Source organism: Kwoniella dendrophila, chromosome 2, assembly GCF_036810415.1.
Source record: "Kwoniella dendrophila CBS 6074 chromosome 2, complete sequence".
Taxonomy (NCBI): domain Eukaryota; kingdom Fungi; phylum Basidiomycota; class Tremellomycetes; order Tremellales; family Cryptococcaceae; genus Kwoniella; species Kwoniella dendrophila.
In genome coordinates this window covers 699,145-718,962 of record NC_089477.1, presented here as the reverse complement: position 1 = coordinate 718,962, position 19,818 = coordinate 699,145, and the positions used below count along the sequence as shown (strand labels likewise).

The 19,818-nt window shown below is 37.3% G+C and overlaps 6 protein-coding genes across 6 annotated transcripts; 2 read left to right on the top strand and 4 right to left on the bottom strand.

Annotated features, from left to right (window-relative positions):
* Nucleotides 1–152: 152 nt before the first annotated feature.
* On the top strand, nt 153–3,341 carry L201_001685 (uncharacterized protein; the record flags this gene model as incomplete). The annotated part of the gene is made up of 10 exons (XM_066217472.1): nt 153–175; nt 231–1,684; nt 1,751–1,825; nt 1,894–2,221; nt 2,293–2,522; nt 2,582–2,664; nt 2,744–2,818; nt 2,912–3,086; nt 3,172–3,199; nt 3,275–3,341. The coding sequence occupies 10 exons, from the start codon at nt 153–155 to the stop codon at nt 3,339–3,341; spliced, it is 2,538 nt and encodes an 845-aa protein (XP_066073569.1).
* Nucleotides 3,342–3,697: 356 nt separating this feature from the next.
* Nucleotides 3,698–4,968, bottom strand: L201_001684 (thymidylate synthase; the record flags this gene model as incomplete). The annotated part of the gene is made up of 3 exons (XM_066217471.1): nt 3,698–4,179; nt 4,278–4,754; nt 4,899–4,968. The coding sequence occupies 3 exons, from the start codon at nt 4,966–4,968 to the stop codon at nt 3,698–3,700; spliced, it is 1,029 nt and encodes a 342-aa protein (XP_066073568.1).
* An 845-nt stretch (nt 4,969–5,813) lies between these two features.
* Nucleotides 5,814–8,668, bottom strand: L201_001683 (uncharacterized protein; the record flags this gene model as incomplete). The annotated part of the gene is made up of 3 exons (XM_066217470.1): nt 5,814–7,014; nt 7,075–7,798; nt 7,864–8,668. The coding sequence occupies 3 exons, from the start codon at nt 8,666–8,668 to the stop codon at nt 5,814–5,816; spliced, it is 2,730 nt and encodes a 909-aa protein (XP_066073567.1).
* Nucleotides 8,669–11,086: 2,418 nt separating this feature from the next.
* Nucleotides 11,087–15,165, bottom strand: L201_001682 (uncharacterized protein; the record flags this gene model as incomplete). The annotated part of the gene is made up of 8 exons (XM_066217469.1): nt 11,087–11,201; nt 11,305–11,509; nt 11,596–12,523; nt 12,574–12,641; nt 12,742–12,817; nt 12,877–12,914; nt 12,975–14,343; nt 14,425–15,165. The coding sequence occupies 8 exons, from the start codon at nt 15,163–15,165 to the stop codon at nt 11,087–11,089; spliced, it is 3,540 nt and encodes a 1,179-aa protein (XP_066073566.1).
* A 600-nt stretch (nt 15,166–15,765) lies between these two features.
* On the top strand, nt 15,766–16,792 carry L201_001681 (uncharacterized protein; the record flags this gene model as incomplete). Its single annotated transcript, XM_066217468.1, has 5 exons — nt 15,766–15,846; nt 15,968–16,020; nt 16,143–16,278; nt 16,429–16,545; nt 16,721–16,792. 5 exons carry the CDS (start codon nt 15,766–15,768, stop codon nt 16,790–16,792), a joined length of 459 nt encoding a protein of 152 aa, XP_066073565.1.
* Nucleotides 16,793–17,406: 614 nt separating this feature from the next.
* Nucleotides 17,407–19,314, bottom strand: L201_001680 (mannose-6-phosphate isomerase, class I; the record flags this gene model as incomplete). The annotated part of the gene is made up of 6 exons (XM_066217467.1): nt 17,407–17,882; nt 17,964–18,046; nt 18,144–18,533; nt 18,703–18,989; nt 19,092–19,186; nt 19,260–19,314. The coding sequence occupies 6 exons, from the start codon at nt 19,312–19,314 to the stop codon at nt 17,407–17,409; spliced, it is 1,386 nt and encodes a 461-aa protein (XP_066073564.1).
* Nucleotides 19,315–19,818: the final 504 nt, after the last annotated feature.

The window sequence follows — 19,818 nt, the reverse complement described above, 5'->3', positions numbered from 1 at the left end:
TTGACATTCCTAACGACAACCAAGGAAAACCCACGGGTGCTCCTGGGCAAACCTCCGAATAACCAGAGTGGTCACTAAAAGTAACAGCCATATACATGATTATTTTAGTGATTTTCCGCTAGGGCGATGGTTACAACTAAAGCTTCTTCAGTATGGCGATGATATCAGATATCGAGTAGGTCATCTAATTGCTTGACTCCTCAGACGTAAAGCTGATTTGTATGACATAGCTATATACTGCAAGCAGTGAGATTGTCATCACTACGTACGACTGATGATCCACTTACACCACGTATAATCTCATTGGATCCTTCTTTCGCTTTGAATCCATATATAAATGCATCTGGACTATCAGATATTGATAGGTGGCCAGAAATTAGAAGAGCTTTAGATTCACCTCCACCCGAACCATCAATCTTGTCATCAGCTGAAAATGGTCTACCTAAACGTAATGGACGAGGAGGGGTTGGAGGGGGATTGAATTATACTCAAACTATAATGGGAGGTAAATCAGGTGGACTCGGAATGAGAGTTTCAGGTAGACAGGGTGAAAATAACAGACGTAATAATCAACAGAATCAAGTTACAAGAAATAATCAAAGAGCAAACTCCACTTCTTTAGTTAATGATATACCGTTATCGCCTAACGCAGAGAAAACTCCACTGATAGGAGGAGGTGGAACTATCAAAACGCCTATAATGGATAATGGATTTTTTTCTCCCTCAGGAAGACCAAGAGCAGATTCAGCACCTGCGCCTAATCATTTAGGTCTACCATCAGGTGGGGGTGGAATAACATCAAATTCGACCTTGAACCCATCAAGTATGTTAAATACTGGCAGAGGCTTAGGTGTAACTCAGAATGTTGGTGTGTTGGAACAAGCGTTAAGTACAAGTGAAGCTTCAAATGAAGAATTACAAAATATAGCAGGTGGGGGTCCGACGACGATACACATATCTCCTGGTATGATAGGTGCTGGAACGATGGAGAACGAACACAGTTCAATGGGTGAAGTTAGAGGTGGTGGTGGTTCACAATTAGCTGTAACGGGTTTGACTACAGGTGAAGTAGATAGAATGGTTGGTGCTTTAGTTGATGAAGGTAGTGATGTGGATGAAGATGAAGCTGCAGAAGGTGAAGGTATAGGACGTACACAAGCTCAAAGAGACGTAAATGCAAGAACGACAGATTCAAGAAGAGTTTCAACAGATACTATGGAAGGTGAAAAACTTGATTTTACACCCGTACCTATCATACCGAGACATAATTCTTCTGCTTCACAACCAATCAAATCCTCAACTTTAACAGCTTTATTGAATAAACACATTCCACATTTAGTGTCGACTTCCTCAACTTCAACTAATGATCCTATGCCTATAGAAGAAGGCTCACCTCCAAATCCGTTCGCATCGTTGTATGCAAGAGTAGCAGCACCACCTTCAGCTCCTTCGCTATCACTAGAAATGTATTTCCCGCATTCAAAAAAACCAGCAGATCCTATAGTATCAAAAGTTAGAAAAGATGCAACAGTAGAAGAAGTGACTGGGTTCGGCTTATACAAATATTGGGAAGATGGTAGATTACCATTACTTAGTGAGGAAGATGATGAAGTTAAATGGAGCGCTATAGGATGGGGATTACGAATTGTTGAGGATGATGGTGAAGTAGATGAGGACTTTCCTCGTAAGTGAATGTTTTATTCTGGAGTACTAGTCTTTCATGCTAACCTCGCTTATACAACGATCTTAGCACTTGATAGAGATAGTCAAATATCGAAATTCTCTTATGGTCAATTTGCCATTGTGGAAGCTACGGAAGAACAAAGTGAGTTACGATGTATATATCAGAAGCAGAGTTGTTTTCTGTGCTGATGACATCATCTTCTTTAACAGTCCGCCAAAATGCAGCTAAAGCACCCACAATCCAACGAAGACCTTCACGTGTATTGGCTGCACCCACACCTAGACCATCAAGACCACCTACCCAACCTCCATCAAGAGGTAATACTTTAACTGTACCCTCAAACATGCAGACTACCAGTACATCCTCTTCCTTCTCTTCTAATGAGCAAACTCCACTAGGATCTATAGCTGGAGCTGGATTATCCTCAGCAGCTATGAAAGGTAGTGTCGGGTTAAGTTCGACAAGTAGCGAGATTGTCAGATTGAAAATTAGAGTCACTGCTAGTGCGGATGTGCACTTTACCACTACGATTAACGTGTGAGTCGTAAAACCTTTTTGCTTCTTTTGCTTCTAGAATCCGTCTAAGTAAACTGACGTTATCGAGATAGACCCTCTGATATGTATATAGCAGATCTTACTGAAGTCTTATGCAAGAAGAAGAGACTTCAAATGCCAGCTACAGATTGGGTATTATGCCTTGCAGATTTGACTTTGGCTATACCGTTAGATAGAACTGTTGCAAGTCTTGAAGGTAGAACAGATTTAGCACTGGTCAAGAGACAATGGGCAACTGAACATGGCTTGAGAATCGATGATAGACGTGGTGGTGATCCAAGTGGTGAGTCGTATTATGTGGTGTCATGAGATATATTGCTAAAATACCCTTGGTGTCTGTAGCATCTATATTCAAAAGACAGTCAGAACCAGCACCAATGCAAAGATATGGACCAGGCTTGGCAGACTTTACGCAGACATACAAGGTAAGGCAGATCGCAGTGGCAAGGATGAAACTTGAACGTGCTAATAGTTTTGAGCTGATCTCGATTATGGTACATATAGAAATATACGGTTCAGCGTAAAATTGCGATTGGTAGACATGAAAGAGTTTTGGCAATTGACGGTGATTATATACATGTAAGTGATTTTAGTCATATTTTTTCTTGAAACAGTATCATCATTACGATATCGCTAGCTAACAATGCCTATGTCCCATATACGTATATTTAGATTATGCCATCTGAATCAAGAGCATTTTTCGATTCAATGAAAACCACTTCGTTCCATATTACACTAGTTGCTTCATGTAAATTAACTGGTCGAGCAGGTGGATTCAAAATTAATGTTTGGAGAGAAGGCACTCAGAAACGGTATGAATTTGAAGCTGAGAATCAAAGACAAGCTAGTAAGTACGCCTTTTCGTCCAGCGATTGCCACATCGTCAGACCGACTTGAGATAATATGGTGTGCTGATCAAATGTATCTTAAAGCCGACATTGTGTCCACAATTAGACAATTGTAAGTTTCACTTTTAGTCTATGATCGTTTCTCATTTTCCAAGGTGAACTAACCCTAATCCTCCTGCTGCATTAGGATGAAATCTTATTCTTCCGATAGAAATTCGATCTTACCTCCTCCAAGACCTTCTTCAAGAAGGTAGAGATAAGGTAGATCACAAAGACCCGCCAAACAAGCTCAATCCATTTTCATTGCAATAATCTCTCCTTCCCCATCAGTATAGATATTTGTTGTTGTATGTTCTGTTTGTATTGATAGGTTACATGATATTACGGGTATGCATGGGGAGCTTGTACTACATGGTTATATCTTACATAGTAAATAGATAGAAAAAGTCCCGGTTAAGCAAGCGTACATATCAAAACCACTGTAATCACGAAATTCAGGAAGGGATAGCGCAGTGAAGTCGTACAAAAGGAATTAGTATCTATCTGTAATTTCTATATCGCTTTTCTGTCTGGGTGATCGAGCTCAGATTAAGCCTGTGCGAATAAAGTATCATAATGAATTAATGATTGGATCCACTCGGAATACAGAATCACATAAATCAAAGAATATAATGGTACTTACAGACATTTTCATCTCGATTTTACCATGAGGATTATAACCTTCTACAACAAAATCATCGATTTTGAAACCATCTATATCTTTTATTTCTTCTAATGTTCTTTTGAATTTTAATGTTGGGAAAGGTTTTGGTTGTCTTTGTAATTGAATTTTCAAGGGATCTATATGATCTTTATATATATGTGAATCACCCATTTGTAATATAAATTCATGTGGTTCACAATCGGTTATTAAAGCAATCATATGCGTTAATAATGAATATGAAGCAATATTAAATGGTATACCTAAACCTAAATCACATGATCTTTGATACATTAAACAACTTAATTTTGGTTTATCTCCTGTGTTTTCAGGTAATGTTACGAAAAATTGACAAAACATGTGACATGGTGGTAAAGCCATTAACGAGAGGTCTATCAAAATAAGATATATTTCAGATTAGTGTTATATCACATTATACGTCGTTATGTATAAAAAATGATTGACTTCAACAAAAAGAATTAAACTTCACCTTTAGGATTCCAAGCACTTAAAATAATTCTTCTATCAGTTGGATTATTTTTAATTTTATTTATAACATCTTGTAATTGATCTACACCTTGTCCATTATAATCATCATCTGCAGTTTTGTATGTCGCACCAAAATGTCTCCATTGAAATCCATATACAGGACCTAAATCACCTTTTCTTCTATGACCTAAACCAACTTTTTCCAAAAAATCTTTTGATCCATTACCTTCCCAAATATTAACATTTTGTTCAGATAATAAATTAGCATCTGTTGATCCTTTAATAAACCATAATAATTCTGCTATAACACCTCTTAAAAAAACTCTTTTAGTAGTTAATAATGGTAAAATACCATTAGATAAAGAAAATCGAAAACTAGGTGGTGCAAATAATGCTACAGTACCTGTTCCAGTTCTATCAGGTCTTGATTGTCCAATTGATATTATTCGTGAAATTAAATCGAGATATTGATATTCCTCTAATATGGGTTTGAGTCGATTTATAACATTTTCAGTCAGTAACACATCCAGCATGTTGATATGATTAGAGGCGGTCCCAGGATAACGTTATGAGTTGACAGTATATACTGATCTATACACCATCATCGCCATAATCTACTCACCATGATCTGGGTTTTCTCTTTCATGTCCATTAACACCATTTCCGTTAACAGCTGTAGATGTGGATGCCATTCTTTTTTATTTGTTTACGTTGGAATAGTTGTATTGGTAGGTTTTAGGGTTCTGTGTGTCAAGGTGTCAAGGATAGATAGGGTATTGTCGATTATATGTTCTTTAAGGATATCAATCTGCAGTCAAGAAATACAATCTATTCTCAGAAATAAATTACAGCAAGAGACGCGTTGGATGGTTTGTGTCAGACTTTTGTCATGTTCACGTCTCATCCACTAAACTTCGCGTCGCGTCCTGAAAAAGCGGCTGGCACTTGCTGGAATCACGTGACTACAAGCGATGATACGTAATCTAACTATGATTATAAGCAGTAGTAGTGGCAGGAGTTACATACCACTCGATTTGCAAAGTTGTATTGATCGCCAGTACACTGCATTTAACATTATTCATACGCATAGATCCAGTCCGGATAGATAAGCAAAAAACATCATGTCAACAATAAACAATAAACAGCAAACAGTTTAAGAGCAAAACATTTTGAGAAAGCTATAAATGAATGTAAAGTGGGGATTATATTATAAACATTGATTTTGGTTAAAACTTTGAAGAGCGATATATGTATACAAAATATGAGAAAGAGAGATGACGATATAATGTAAAAAGTAAGGTCTGTCTACATAAACACAAGGAACTTATCAAACAAAAAGCAAGTGAAGAGGTAGGTATATTCCGTTACGTTTGAAGAGGGTAAAAAAGCAGACATAAACTTCTGATTGAGATAATTTACAAAAGCGTAAGCAACAAGAAGATATAAAATGTGTGATTTCCTTCCTTCCTTGTTCTTATTCATACATGAAACTCGTTTTATCGTTTCGACTATATCCATAAGATAATGACCAAACATTCTAATATAATTGATTGGTACCATCAGCTAAATTCAATTGATTTCGAGCCGCTATTGCTTTCTCTTGAATTCTTTTCAATTTATTATTTTCCCTTTCCCAAATCCTTTTAACTTCTTCTTCAGCTTGACCAAGTCCGTTTGATGAATTTGTAGTAGAAGATATAAGACCCAAGGCTTGTTTAATTTCTTCTTCTCTAACATTTAATTCAATCTTACCTCCACCAACATTATTTTTATTTGATAATGATGTAAAAGATGAAGATCTAGTCATTCCATTTATAGGGGTTGAAGTTGATAGAGAAATTAAACCTAAAGTTTCTAAATTTGATAGTAGATCTCTATAATCTGATTCAGGTGATGGTGGGAATGGAGAAGAATTATGTAGCAATAAATAAGAATAGGTAGCATATAGATTTTGTGCATTTAATGAATTTTCGTTATTGGTTGTTGCTGATGATGAAGACGAGCTGAAATACGACGATGAATTTGAAGAGGAGGATTTAGACGATGGTGTAGTAGGTGGTGTAATTTGTCCAGAACCGATTGAAGGACAACCATTTAAACCTAATCTAACTCTTGAAACATAAACCAAAATTGAAACTAGAACCATTTTACCTTGTAATTGAACTGATTTAATTTTGGTTGTTGTAGCATTAGCCGACCCATTTGATGACCCTGATCCTGCAGCTGCCTTCAATTGATTGATATAGGAAGTTAAGGCTTTAAGTATATGGGTGACAGCTATTTTAGTCATTGGAATAGTTTTTCCAGGTTCATTAACTGAACTGGCATTTGTTTTTTTTATCCATTCCGCTTCAGCTAAATTGACAGCAGAAGACAGAACACCTAAACACATTCTCAAATCACCATTTTGAGCTTCGACTTTTTTAGCTAATAATGTGATAGCTGTAGAATCGATTTTTATACCTTCGACATTCGCAGCTGAAATACGTGCAGAAACGATTGGTGCCATTTCAATAGCTCCGTATGCTTTAAATGGGAGAATAGAAGGTTGAGCGCTATCAGGTAACACTAGTCGTGCTCGTAGAGTAAGATCGAGTGTATTGGATATGGAAACGAGCTTGACTGTCGGCGCATTGGTAGGTAAAGAGAATAGTTTGGTGAGTAGATGTGAAGTGGCTGGAGGTGCAATTGAAGGTGGTGGTGGCATGAGGGAATCGATTTCATCGAGAATGATGAGACTACAAGAACAAGATCAGTCATTCTATCTTTGCTAGAAGGAGGATGAAGAAGTCACTCACATCTTGGCACCATCTTGCGTGATGTGTTCCTTTACATCTTTCTCAGTTTTTCCACATTCAAATTCTTCACCGAGTCTCCTCCAAACATCATTCAATTTCAATCCCATGCAACCAAGTTCAACAACTTTCCAACCTTCTTCAGCAAGTTCTCTGCCCAAAGCAGTGACTAAAGCGGTTTTACCTGTACCTGGTGGACCAGAAACATACATTCCTACATCGAGATCATTTCGATTGGCAAGATATGATCTTAATGCTTGTTTCTCTTCTTCTCTACCTATGATGACTTGATCAACAGATGCTGAGCCATCAATCGCTGTCGAAGAGGAAAGTCGTAAGAACGCTTTAAGTTGTTTGTATGGGTTTAACTTTCTTTCCTTTTCTTCACCATCGTTCATATCAATATCAACTTCAGTTTTATCGCTATGAACACGCATAAGATTGACGCGTTCTGTCGTAGATTTGATTTCAACATCGCGTAAAGAAGGCGAGGATGGTGGTGGAGTTGGAGGAAGGACAGTTGATCGAGTTACAGGACGTGCTTTCGTAGGTGTTCTACCAATATCGAATTCTTCATCATCTTTAATAAGATCTAGTGGATCTGCAGAAGTGACTGAATCGATTGAGGGGGTGATTGAAGCTTGAGATGGGGCTGGAGAAGGTAATCTAGCAGACCATGAACAGATTGATGAGGCTGATGATGAAGGAGCAAGAGAAGAATGTCGACCTAGAACGAGGATGATTCAGCTAAGTCACTTGGGATACAGATTCCCAAATCGTGATTGTACTCACCACTTGTTTCACTTCTTACACTAACTACACTGCCTGATCTACCTCTACCAGTCGATCTACCTGACATACTATTTCTGGAAGAGACTCTTGGTCTTTTTCTTGATGATCCACCTTCTTCTGAACCATCGTCATTATTGCTATTACCATTACTAGCATTTTCATTATTTTCGGTTTTCTTGGGTGGTATATTTTCTTTACCTTTGCCAAATCTTCTACCACCATTATTTCCACCTAAGCCGGAATTATCTGGTCCACCTTTACCTGATTGACCACCGTTACCTCCACTACTAGCCATAGCAGCTGCTTTAAGTTGAGTAGGTGAAGTGATTGATGGTGTAGATTGCGTGCGGGTTAACATACCTACTCTACTTGACGATCCTGATCCTGAGGGTATAGCAAAAGAAGCTGACGAAGATGATGATGTAGAGGTTGAAGAAGACGGAATTGAAGATAAAGATGAAGTAGCATGTAAACCTGATCGACGCGTTGTCATATTGAATAAAGAATTTGAACGACTTAATCCGTTATTTCTTGTTGAAGGCTGTTGTGTAGCTGATGATCTAGTCAATGGTGGTCGATGTGTCGTGTTTGAATTGGTTGATGAAGAAGGTGTATTGGTTGTGGTGGTGATGGTGGATTGCCTTCTTGTATGGTGAAGGGAATTATTACGTGTTATAGGTGGTGTAGGAGCCGGGGTAGGTGTGGGCGTTACATCACCTGTGGTTGAAGATGATGAAGAGGACGATGAAGGAGTTGTAGGGGTATCGTTATCATCTTGTCTTGAGCGTTTAGTTGCACCTGCCATTGTGATATATAATCGTATACTGAAGATAGTTATCAAGGGTGAAGGACAAGTACAATGATAGGTAGAGATCAGGGAACTAATAGCGATTTTTCTTGAGTCGGTTGGGTAGTCTAGGAGAGCGGTGAAAGAAGATACTAAAATAGATACAAGCGAATTAAGAAATGATGATGAGACAGAGGGTAGTCATATGAATGATACAGTATACTGAAAGTGATGATGAGTGATTATATGAGAAACAATGCGATATGATAGAAAGAGGAAAGATATAAAAGCGGAATGAGACAAGATAAAAAAACGAATGAGGTGTTTCGTCTTTTCCCTAATCTCCCGTCTTTTTGTTTTATTGTGTGTTTGTGTGTGATAAGAGTGATTATGTTTGTACAAATGACAATTATCTGAGAGTAACGATGTAAGTAAAAAGTAGAACGATACAAATGATGTTGAATATGATGAAAAAGTAATGTTCTCAATTATCCTGACAATAATGCATTGATCTATCCAACCATGAGTATGCATCGATAAATGGCATTGTCGCGTAATGTTGCATACTACTAACCACTGTATAGTGAAATTTCAGGTGAACGAGGCTTGAAGTTTAGGGGTAATATTAAATGTAAGTTAATGTTCTCGAGCCTCCACTTTTTAGAGTCGTGTATCTACTATAATATGTATGTGTACCAAGAATCCGATTAATTTTCAGGCACATGAAAGGTATGCTGTATGGTAAAATTCAAAATTCAGTCGCGTCGTAGTTTTTCATTTTTAACCCTGAATCCGCAATGTACTTAACCTAATGTTCAATTTGATCCTTTTATGATATATATACCTTATTACTATCAGGCGTTCTTGTTTAGATCGTACATACATCTTTGATCATCACTAGCACTGAGGTATATTCTTGACAGCTCCTATACATATTGGAGAGCATATCTGTACACTTCTATTGAATGATAAGCGAAGTAGACGCGATATGTGGTCACTCCTTCTCCCCTAAATGAACACGTATAGACGGATAGACGCTTTGACGCGATATTAATCAAATTTGACCGTATATCCCTTTCACAAATCAATCCCCTTACAGTATCCTGTTATAGTAGGTAGGAATCTCTTAGCTCTTCTTTGGTTTCAAACGATATGTAATCCCGTTCCAAGCTCATTTATAGCGGTACAACCAAAAATCCTAATTTTAAACCTCGGGTGACACCGATTCTTGACATGACGAGCAATGGCTAGAAAGTACAAGTCTCCGAATTTTCATGGCGCTTGCGTGAATCAATTTTTGGGTTTTAGGAGTGACTAATAGCCCGGATCATAAGTTCGCTTTACACGGGTGCTAATCGCGATTACCTATACTTCATATTGTATAAATCCCACTACGTCAAACATTGCATCATTGTTTTCCCATAGTAAAGTAGACAAGGCGATCTGGGAATTATCAACGTAATAAAGTCAGCAAATCGAGAAGGAATAGCTAAACATTGTTGAATCTTTGCGCTAATCCTTTTGAAATTCAATTGATTCCAAGATAAGACCAGGAGTATTCGAAAGTCACTTGACCATTCTGTTATCTTATATGATATATCCTGTACATGCAAATTGAAAGCCAGTCATCGTACAATCAGTAGATTTTGGATTAGTGATCCCAATTTTACTATAATCGTCGAAATTCTTCATACTACTCTTCATAAGATGAACCTGGCCTGAATCAGGTCTCGTGATAAATCCCGATGGGGATTCTGAGATCTTCCCTTTCGCGTATGTATTAGACAGGTGTACTTGTATAACCGAGATTTCAATATGTAAAGGCAGGAATTATATGTATACACAAATGTACATACATATATACATTCACCTATGTAGACCCCTAGAGCTCTCCTTGCAAGAGCGATCAAATCACTTGGAATACGAATATTGTCCGTAGTGTGTGGTAAATTCAATCTTTCTCCTGGTTTTTGGGAAACGATTGGTATCTAACTACTTAGTAAATCATAGAGCCTGAGAGATCTATGAATACCAGTCTTTGAAGGCTGTATGGACGTACATACGTACACGAGATTCGCTCTTGAAGTGTAAACATAATCAGATTCTTTCACTGAAATGTATCTTCGCAAATTACACGATCGATTCACAGGAATCAGCCGATGCGAGGAATATTTGTGAGAATAACGGTATTTTCCGTTCCTAAAATTCGCATGAACATTTCATGTGGAAGAGATTTTATGGCATGGATATATTATGTACGTAGTTCGTAGTCTGCTCAAGCAAATTACTGGTTGCAGAATTATATATGATAAGATAATGCTCATTACTCGTCACGTTTCATTACATTATTAGTTCTTATTGTATGGTTTATCCTATTAACGATTATAAAGCATGTAATTAAATATATATATATTAAAACATCAGTTGTAGATCAGATTAGATAGCTCTTCCAACTACATTCGGTCCATTGATTAAACCAAATTTCAATCTATCTTGTTCAGATAACCATCTACCTTCAACATATTTGGCTTTTATGAAATCTGTTATTCGACTACAGACCCAGAATCGAAACAAAACTCATAAATCAGTAGATGTCGAGGAGTGGAGATAGATCTTTCATTAGGACACAGAATGTGAAATGATTTGTAACTCACTCATCACCAACTCTACCACCTTCCCAGATTCTCTCCCAAACTTGATTACCTTTTTCATTACCCCATTCTTTAGCTAAGAGTATCATTTCAGGTGACCATAAATCTAAATCAACTGATCTAGGTTTAGATATATGTGTACCTAATGATCTATGTATACCACAACATCTAATACAGATAAACATGACCATAGGACAATCTCTTAGGCCTAACGGAGACAGCACATAATTGAAGTCAGATTAGGCCTGGACCTCTTTGGGTGCAAACATATGGGATACAGAAGTTCTGACTCACTTATAGTAGCCCATCTACTACTTTTCATACCTTTACCACAATCTGCGCATTTCTTGTTAAATTCTAAATCTGCTATCCTTTTCAATTCTTTCATATCTAATATCCCCCCTCTTTCCGATTCAAGGATCTCATTGTTAGTGGGTTGATTATCATGTGATCTTGATCTATTCATCATATTTTCACCAACACCTCCACCACCTTCTGAGTGATTTTGATATCCTGATCTACTTGGATGTGTTGGTTTCCCTCTGACGGCTTCAGATTTAACTCTTCTTTTGATACTATTTGGACTATCTGATGGACGGGAAGGTAAATTTGAATCTCCAATACCTAAACCTAATCCAGCCATTTCTAAAACCCTCTTTTCAATTTCCCCATCTACCCAAGAAGGTACCTTGGTTGTAGATGGCGAAATAGGAGAAGTATCCGATTCACTATGAATTGTTTTAGGCCTAGATGAAGTTGGGATAGGCGGTGGAGGCATATTGAATCTATCGATTTCAGGTGTTGATAGAGGTAAACTTGTTCTACTGCCTGCTTTACCAAACATAGGTCTAGGTATATCTAATCCTCCTCCAAACGAATTTCGATTACCTCCATTTCCACTAACAACGTTAGATAGCTTTTCACCAGACTGCTTGAGGACCTTCTTCAGACTCGTCTTACGTGTTCTCTTTTCTGTTGAGAAATCCGGGATGTTCTGCTGTGTTGGAGTAGGAGGCATCGATCTACGTCCATTTGGCGGTACTGGAAAACCTAATCCGATCGCTTTACTGTTGAGTCCCATTCCTAATCTACTTCTGGCTGGCAAGGCGTGATCGTCCAGGGATCCAGATACCGTGCGTAACTTAGAGGCATCAAATGTACGAACAGATGATGTACCGTTAATACATGATTCGATCGCGTTATAAATAGCATACAGCCATAGCTAAGGAAGATAATCAGCATAACTAAGCACGTGCCGATGTAATTACTCACTTTCATTTCAGTTTCCGATGTCGCCTGATACAATCTTTTACCTTGAGAAGGGGTGACAATCTCGAATACTAAGGTATGGCGAAGGATATAGCATTGTCAGCTCATTCTACTGTATTACAAAGCAAACATGAATTCTGAGCTTACCGAATCGCCGATCCGTCCCTCTACCTTCTCTAACACTTGCGAATTTTAAATCGATCACAGCATGAGCTCCCTCAGGCACGCCTGTTTTGTTATCCCGATACTAGTGTGAAAGAAATGATAAGCTAAAGCAACTTCCTGCGGACCATGATACCAGCTTACCTCGTATATCCTAGAATGATCCAAAACAACCCAGAATTCTGTTTCACCGGGATATCAGTCGGTCATCTTGTTTCTTGAATACGACACGGAACACTTACTCTCCCATTTTCCTTTTCCTCCACTAGCTTTATTCAAACCTTCCCAGCTCCCAAGCCCCCATAGAACACCTTCTTTTTTTCTTCCAGCTTCTTCCCTTCTCTCATCTTCATCACCACCTGCACCTAAACCACCTACACCACCTACACCTACAGATGGTCTAACACTATCTACACTATGTCTAGGTTGCGGTTCTCTGTTTTCAGATTGTAACGATCTTAGATCAGGTGAACTTTCATATGGCATAGCTGGTAATGGATATTGATCTGCTGTTATGAAAGGTGAGATATAATCTACTCCGGTAGGCATTTGGACACTATGTCGAGAAGGTAATCTGGGTCTTGGTGAAGGTTCTTTAGGGGGCGGTAATGGCGGTGTTGGTGTGGACGATGGATCCGCAGGAGCGGAATTTGATATGCCATAAGGAAGTTCAGGATGAGTAGGTAGCCTATCTGTGCTGCTTGACGTTGGAGTTATGGAAACATCTTCTGTGCTTTTCCTTCTAATGGGCGCAGGCGCACTCAATTCACCTCTTCCATAACCCGCACCTAAATCCAGACTGATTCTGGAAGAACGTTCTGAAGATCCAGCTTGCGCAGATAGAGCATTTGAGCTTGCAGAAGGAGACAAGAAATCTCGTAATCTTCCTCCAACTGACCTATGTATTTTATGCATTTTCTTTCCTTTTTTATGTTCGATTCCAGCGGAAGATGATATTGGCGTTATGTTGGAGCCTAAAACAATATCGCTGAATTTCGAAGAGGAAGAAAACTCATCGGGTGATGTTAAACCTATATCCGTCTGCCGCTGAATAAGTTCGTCTTCCAGTAGTTGAGTTTGATGATCACGCTCAGCCCAAGATTTCAATAATTCTGAACGAGTCTTAGCTAGATGAGATAATGATGTCGATAAAGTTGATTTTAGCTGCTCTGATTCGGATGCGATGGGTGTATGGCGTGTAAGAGTTTGAGAATGAGTATCGAGAGATGTAAGCTTATGATCTGGTGTTGTCGACGCCCTTCGCCTTGGATCTTTTCCGTCTATATTTCTTCCAGGTGTTTCGCCTAGTAAACCTCCTACCCAGCTATATAGCCCTACCAGAAGATCTAAGCAGCTTATAGAGCTCGGTGGCACAGCATACAGTAATGTTGAGTGATGATTATACCTAGCTAAATCCCATTGAGCATGACGAGCAGCTTGAGCCATATCTGACGGCGCAGCTGGATTATGTGAGGTAGTCGATGCGGATGATGATGCTGAATTACTAGAATTTATCTGAGTTTGTGATGATGGACCAGCTAGAGAAGAAGTTTGATTCGTTTGAGGTGATAGATATACTGAAGTCTGATGATAAAACTGTTTCGCAGTATTCTATAAACATTATCCTCGTCATGAATCAGCTTCCACCTTGAGAAGCATCGGTGATCCCTATTTGATAAGTATATTGCTCACGTCAAATCTCGTTTGAGCACCTCCTCCAGCTAAACCATGTCTTTTCAGTTCAGCTTTCATAGCTTTTATACCATGTTCAATCCAAACTTCTCTATCTTCTTTTTCTTTCCTTCTTTTCTCTTTATTTATCTTTCTTATACCCCCATCAGAATCCCATACATTATGTTCTCCTTTCGCTTGAAGACCATAACCATTTTCTAACCATCTACCTAAATCACCTAAAGCTGAAAATAAATCATCTTCAGCTTTTTGCAATTGTTCTGCTAATGATGCTACAACTGATGATGTAGTTAAAACAGATTTCGATAATCTTTTTAAAGTAGATGTTGAATGTTCTAAAGCTGAAAATGTTGAACGTAGTAACAGTGAATCAGGTGAAGGTTGAACAGGAACTAGATTGATAGGCTTGATGGTTGATGAGGATGCTATAGGTGGTGAATTTGTCGTTGATGATGACGAAGGTAAAGATTGATTGGATAATGGTGAAGTTATTATACCTTCATTCTGAAATGTCGGTGTCATCTGCGAACTAGATAGTTGTGATCCCCTAAACGAAGATGAGGACGACATTGATTCTCCTGCACCTAGAAATGATGAAGCTGGTGTAGGAGGTGAAGGAGGTCGAATTTCAGAGCTAATGGAGGAGAATGATAGAGGTGAAGGTTGTCTAGGTACAGGTAAGATTGGAGGTGATGATGAAGAGTTGACACCTCCTGGGAATGAGGTTTGTTGTAATGACATTTTTGTCTAAATCTTCCTTCAACCCTTCAACAAGATGGTCAATGATCGAACGGCCTCGGACATTGATGTCAATGTACTGACAATCCCAGATATTGTGAATCAAGGGTATTCAAGAGCGTGAAGTGGGAGTTACACCAATATAATCTTTTACCTTGAACCAGAGACATTTTCGAAGATGGTAATGAACACACAGACAACAACAACAAACAGGAAACAGCACAGACCAGCTTCCGTCGGGATTCAGGGGGTTTAGCCTTCAGGCACATTAACAACAAATAATATAATAATACAATCAGGTGAGATGATCCATGACGTGTGTTTCATTTCCCCCTCATATCGCTCACGTGGCTCACACGAGGGAAGTAGTACTTAGAATTTTCAGTAGTTGTGAATGACGATAGACATATCGCTCGAAGTTTCAACTTTTTTTGATGTTGTTGAAATTGGGTGTTCCTTTCGGTCAGCATATCAAATAACGTCAATTCAATCATCCAATAGACTCAAATAAGAGGACCGGATTCTCTTTTCCAACAAAGATACCTACGACAACTAACACTAATAACCTGGTATACATTGAACTCAAAGAACAATTCGTTAATAATGTCTTTCGATGCTGAAACAGCCGGTAACAACCCGGAAATTGAAATGCAATTCGCTGTTAAAACAGTCGAACATTTGGAGGTGGGTTGATCATGCTTCTTCAGGTTATGGACAATCATTACGTCTTATGGATGCAACGATATATTCGACACAACCAGGATACATATAACTAACAGTACAATGTTTTGACACATATATTTAGGCATACGAGAAAATGATAACAGGTATTCCACCAAGTAAAATAAAATTCACCCCGTGAGTGTTGTTGTTTTCTAGTCATTTTCCGATGAAGAAGATATCGGGAACTCTCAAATTATTATTGCAGGATGTTTACGATCATTATACTAATACTATGCTCGTTTTCACCTTTTAACTAGAATTGATGAAGAACTATATGAAAATTTGATAGAAATATTTCCAGAATTTAAATTTGAAGATAACTTGAAAGTTATTGATGAAGAAGCAATGAAGTCATTATCAGGCAAAGATAGATGGAGAAAATTCATAATGCCTGTGAGTATTATCACTGTATTATCATTTAACTCAACTGTAGGAAACAGAAGATTTAAATGTTATTGAATTATATCGGGTCTAACCTTGCTTAAATTGAAATAAAAACGAAATGCAAAGACTGATGATTTATGATCTCTTGTTGTATTATAGTACGAGAAACGAGTGACAGATTACAATTTCGGTACTTTAATAAGAAGACGTTCTGATGAATTGTATTCTGAAGAAAATTCAGTTTTAGTTACAAGAGTTCAATTTTATGGACTTGAAGTGAGTTATTTATTATCAAAATATATTTATATATATATATATAGATTCGATCAATCCAACGAGTGGAAGAAAATATTCAAAATAATAAAATCGAACGTAAAAGTCCTGATCGATGGATGACTGGCCTGTCCAATTGAATTGAATTTTTGCTAACGATTGCCTAATATATGTTTAGATCGCTCGTAATAAAGCTGGATTAAACGACAAAGTTTACAATGAAGCCCAAGCCAAAAAGAACAAGGCATAAATTCTATAGATTCTAGATAATCCATCTTAGGATGCTTATAGAAACATTCAAGCCATACGTCTTTCTGATAGGAGTATAAGGCATCAATTAAATATAATATCACAAAGCTTATCCGGGTGGAGGCTTACATTCGGTAAAAATACAAGTTAGAATAAGAGATGATACAATAAACTCATATGCATATAAGCTATCCAATTTTATCTATTTCACGAGCGTACTACCTTTTGTACCGCATACGAAGGCATGCAAATGAATGATACATCGACGTTTTGGAAATATGCTAATAATGTATACAGCTGCCCCAGAAGCTATCATCACTAAATGTCCTCATCAGAACATGTTTGTCTTGCACGTTCAAAGGTGTTAGCGTTCGCACAATCATCAAAGCAATTTATATGAGTTGTTTATTGGAAAGCAGTGTACAGTATAACGATTCCGAGACTTGCAAATAAGCACAGGGGAAAAAATCATAACACTCAATGCATGTATTGAGGAACTAATCTTTCTTTCATTCTGCTTTTCAAAGCTACTCCTACAAAGACTTCATAACCTCTACAACAAATCCCTTTTTCCATTATATACTACAGCTATATGTATTATCACTTGGATAATCATTATTTTTCTCCAACTTCACTTTTATTAGCATCAGCATCATAAAACGCGATCCAAATCTCAGCTTCATCCTTGTTCTTTGATACATTTTTCCATGTAGTTTCTGTACCTGCACCAATAAAATAACAATATCCTTCTTCAGCATTTTCTACCTTGTCTTCTTCTGACTTCTTTGTTGACGATTGAGAAATCTCCCATTGACCATTTAAAACTAAAGCTATAGCAGGACCATCGAATGATTTTAGTGAATCATCATTTTTAATGTTTAATATACTAAATTCTTCAAAAGGTACTTGATAAACTACTGTATTTCCTTTATTTGATTTTGAAAATTTATTTGAATTTAAGATTAATTCTTTAGGAGTTTTAGATTGACATGTAACTGTTTTACCAACTAATGAAGGATCATCTTTATCTTCATCAGGTGTAAATCCTACGTTTAATACATTATCGGAAATTGCCATTAATTCGACGATTTCTGATTAAAACATAAGTAAAACGTCAGCTTATGATTACTTGAAAGGTGAGCGTTTTCAGCTAATAATTGATTTGTGCTTACCGCCTTCAAGCCATGCATGTGGTCCATCAGCACCTACATACATACCTTCGCCTTTTTTCAATTCAACGAGATTAAGGAAGAATCTGTATATGGGGAAGGAAAACAAGGAAAACCAGAATTGATTCAGCTATATCTTTGGATTGAGATGACCGACAAAGTAATTAAAAGCTATCAACTCACAAAGTTGAGAATAAACCACCATCACCAGGATAATTTTCATTTGAACTTTTAACAGCTTTTAATAAATTTTCTTTTTCTTTATCACTAAATCCTTCACCTTTAAAATCTTTAAAAGCTTCTTGTGAACCTTGTTCAATCACTCTTTTACAAAAATCTTTTACAAATTGTTCATTATCACTTAATTGTAGGAAAGATTCCCATAATGATCTTAAATTATCACCTGTACTTTCCTTTGTAAAAGTTTGTATATTATTTTGAATTTCAGAATTTAATGATTTAATTTCTGGAATACTATTAAGGAAAGATTTAATTTGTTCATATGGTCTAAATGATGCAAATCCCAAAAATGATGATCCTAAGCAAACTGCTATTTCAGGTTTATGATTTACGCTACAATACGGCAACACATCAATTACAGTGAATTAGCATAATTTTTGTATTAATCGAAGAATGGTTTGTTTGTGCGATACGGAATACGGTCAAATTGACTTGGGCTAAACATGTATGTACTGTATGGAGAAATGATCTTGGATACACTCTAGAAAGGAAATACACTTACTCTGGATACTTCTCAGGATCTTGTTCATGTAATAGTTTAGCTAAATCTTTATTAGGATGAATTTGTAATGGTAAAGCTTGTTTACAAGTTAAAACTTTAAATAAGAATGGTACATGACCTTTAGTTTGATCTTCTGTTCCACTACCTTTTTTACCTGTAAATGGTGAACCAAATTTAGTATCTGAACTACCTAATAAATCAGGGTTTGATTCTAAATATTTTGATAATAATTTTTCCTTATCCGAATATAGATATGCTGGATTGGTTGGATGAGTTCCCATCCATAACTACCCCAATTGTATAACCATTGGTCGTCATGTCAGCAATGATACGATATTTAACCACTTTATTTTCACAATGAAACAGTCAGCATAGAAGCTCCTGCTTACCTCAGCATATGGTTGATCAGGCTTGAACTCGAATTCAGGTTCACAAGCATTCTTAGTTAACCTTCCTGCTAAACTATCGTTTCCTACTTTACCCCCTGTTTGATTTTCACATCAGAAACTGAGGACTGGTATCTCTGACAGGTAATTGCGAGTCCAGTCACCACTCACAAGGGTAATCATTAGGATGAACTATCAATCTAGTTAAACCCGATTGGTGTGACATGATGATATTTTTGTTGTTTTATATTTTGATCGATAATTTTGATCTAAGTACAGAAATTGGAGCGTTGTCCAGATTACTTAGTTTCTGTAAACTATCAAATCAGTTGTAAATGAGATTTTTCCAACTTTCTTATCACCAAGTTGACTTTTCTTCGAGCATGACATTCCAGGAAATTATAGCAGTAGTCCAGCTAGTACTTTTAATATGCTATGTAATCATCGTTTATCTATCTTTTCTTCGACGTCATATATGTGGTCATACTGGGTGGAGGCTATCGGCTGCAAAACGGTTAAACTCTATCTACAGTATAACATCACGTGAAATATCAAGTCCCATCCTCTTTCAAAAGATACTCAAAGAGAGAACCAAACATTCATATATCGCATTTCATGTCTGTTGAGTATCAAGTTAAGGAGATTGCATGGTATACTAGAAATTGCAATCATAGATACAAATATAGTTGTCAGCATGAAACCTGGTACAGTCAATTTTTAAATTGCGGAA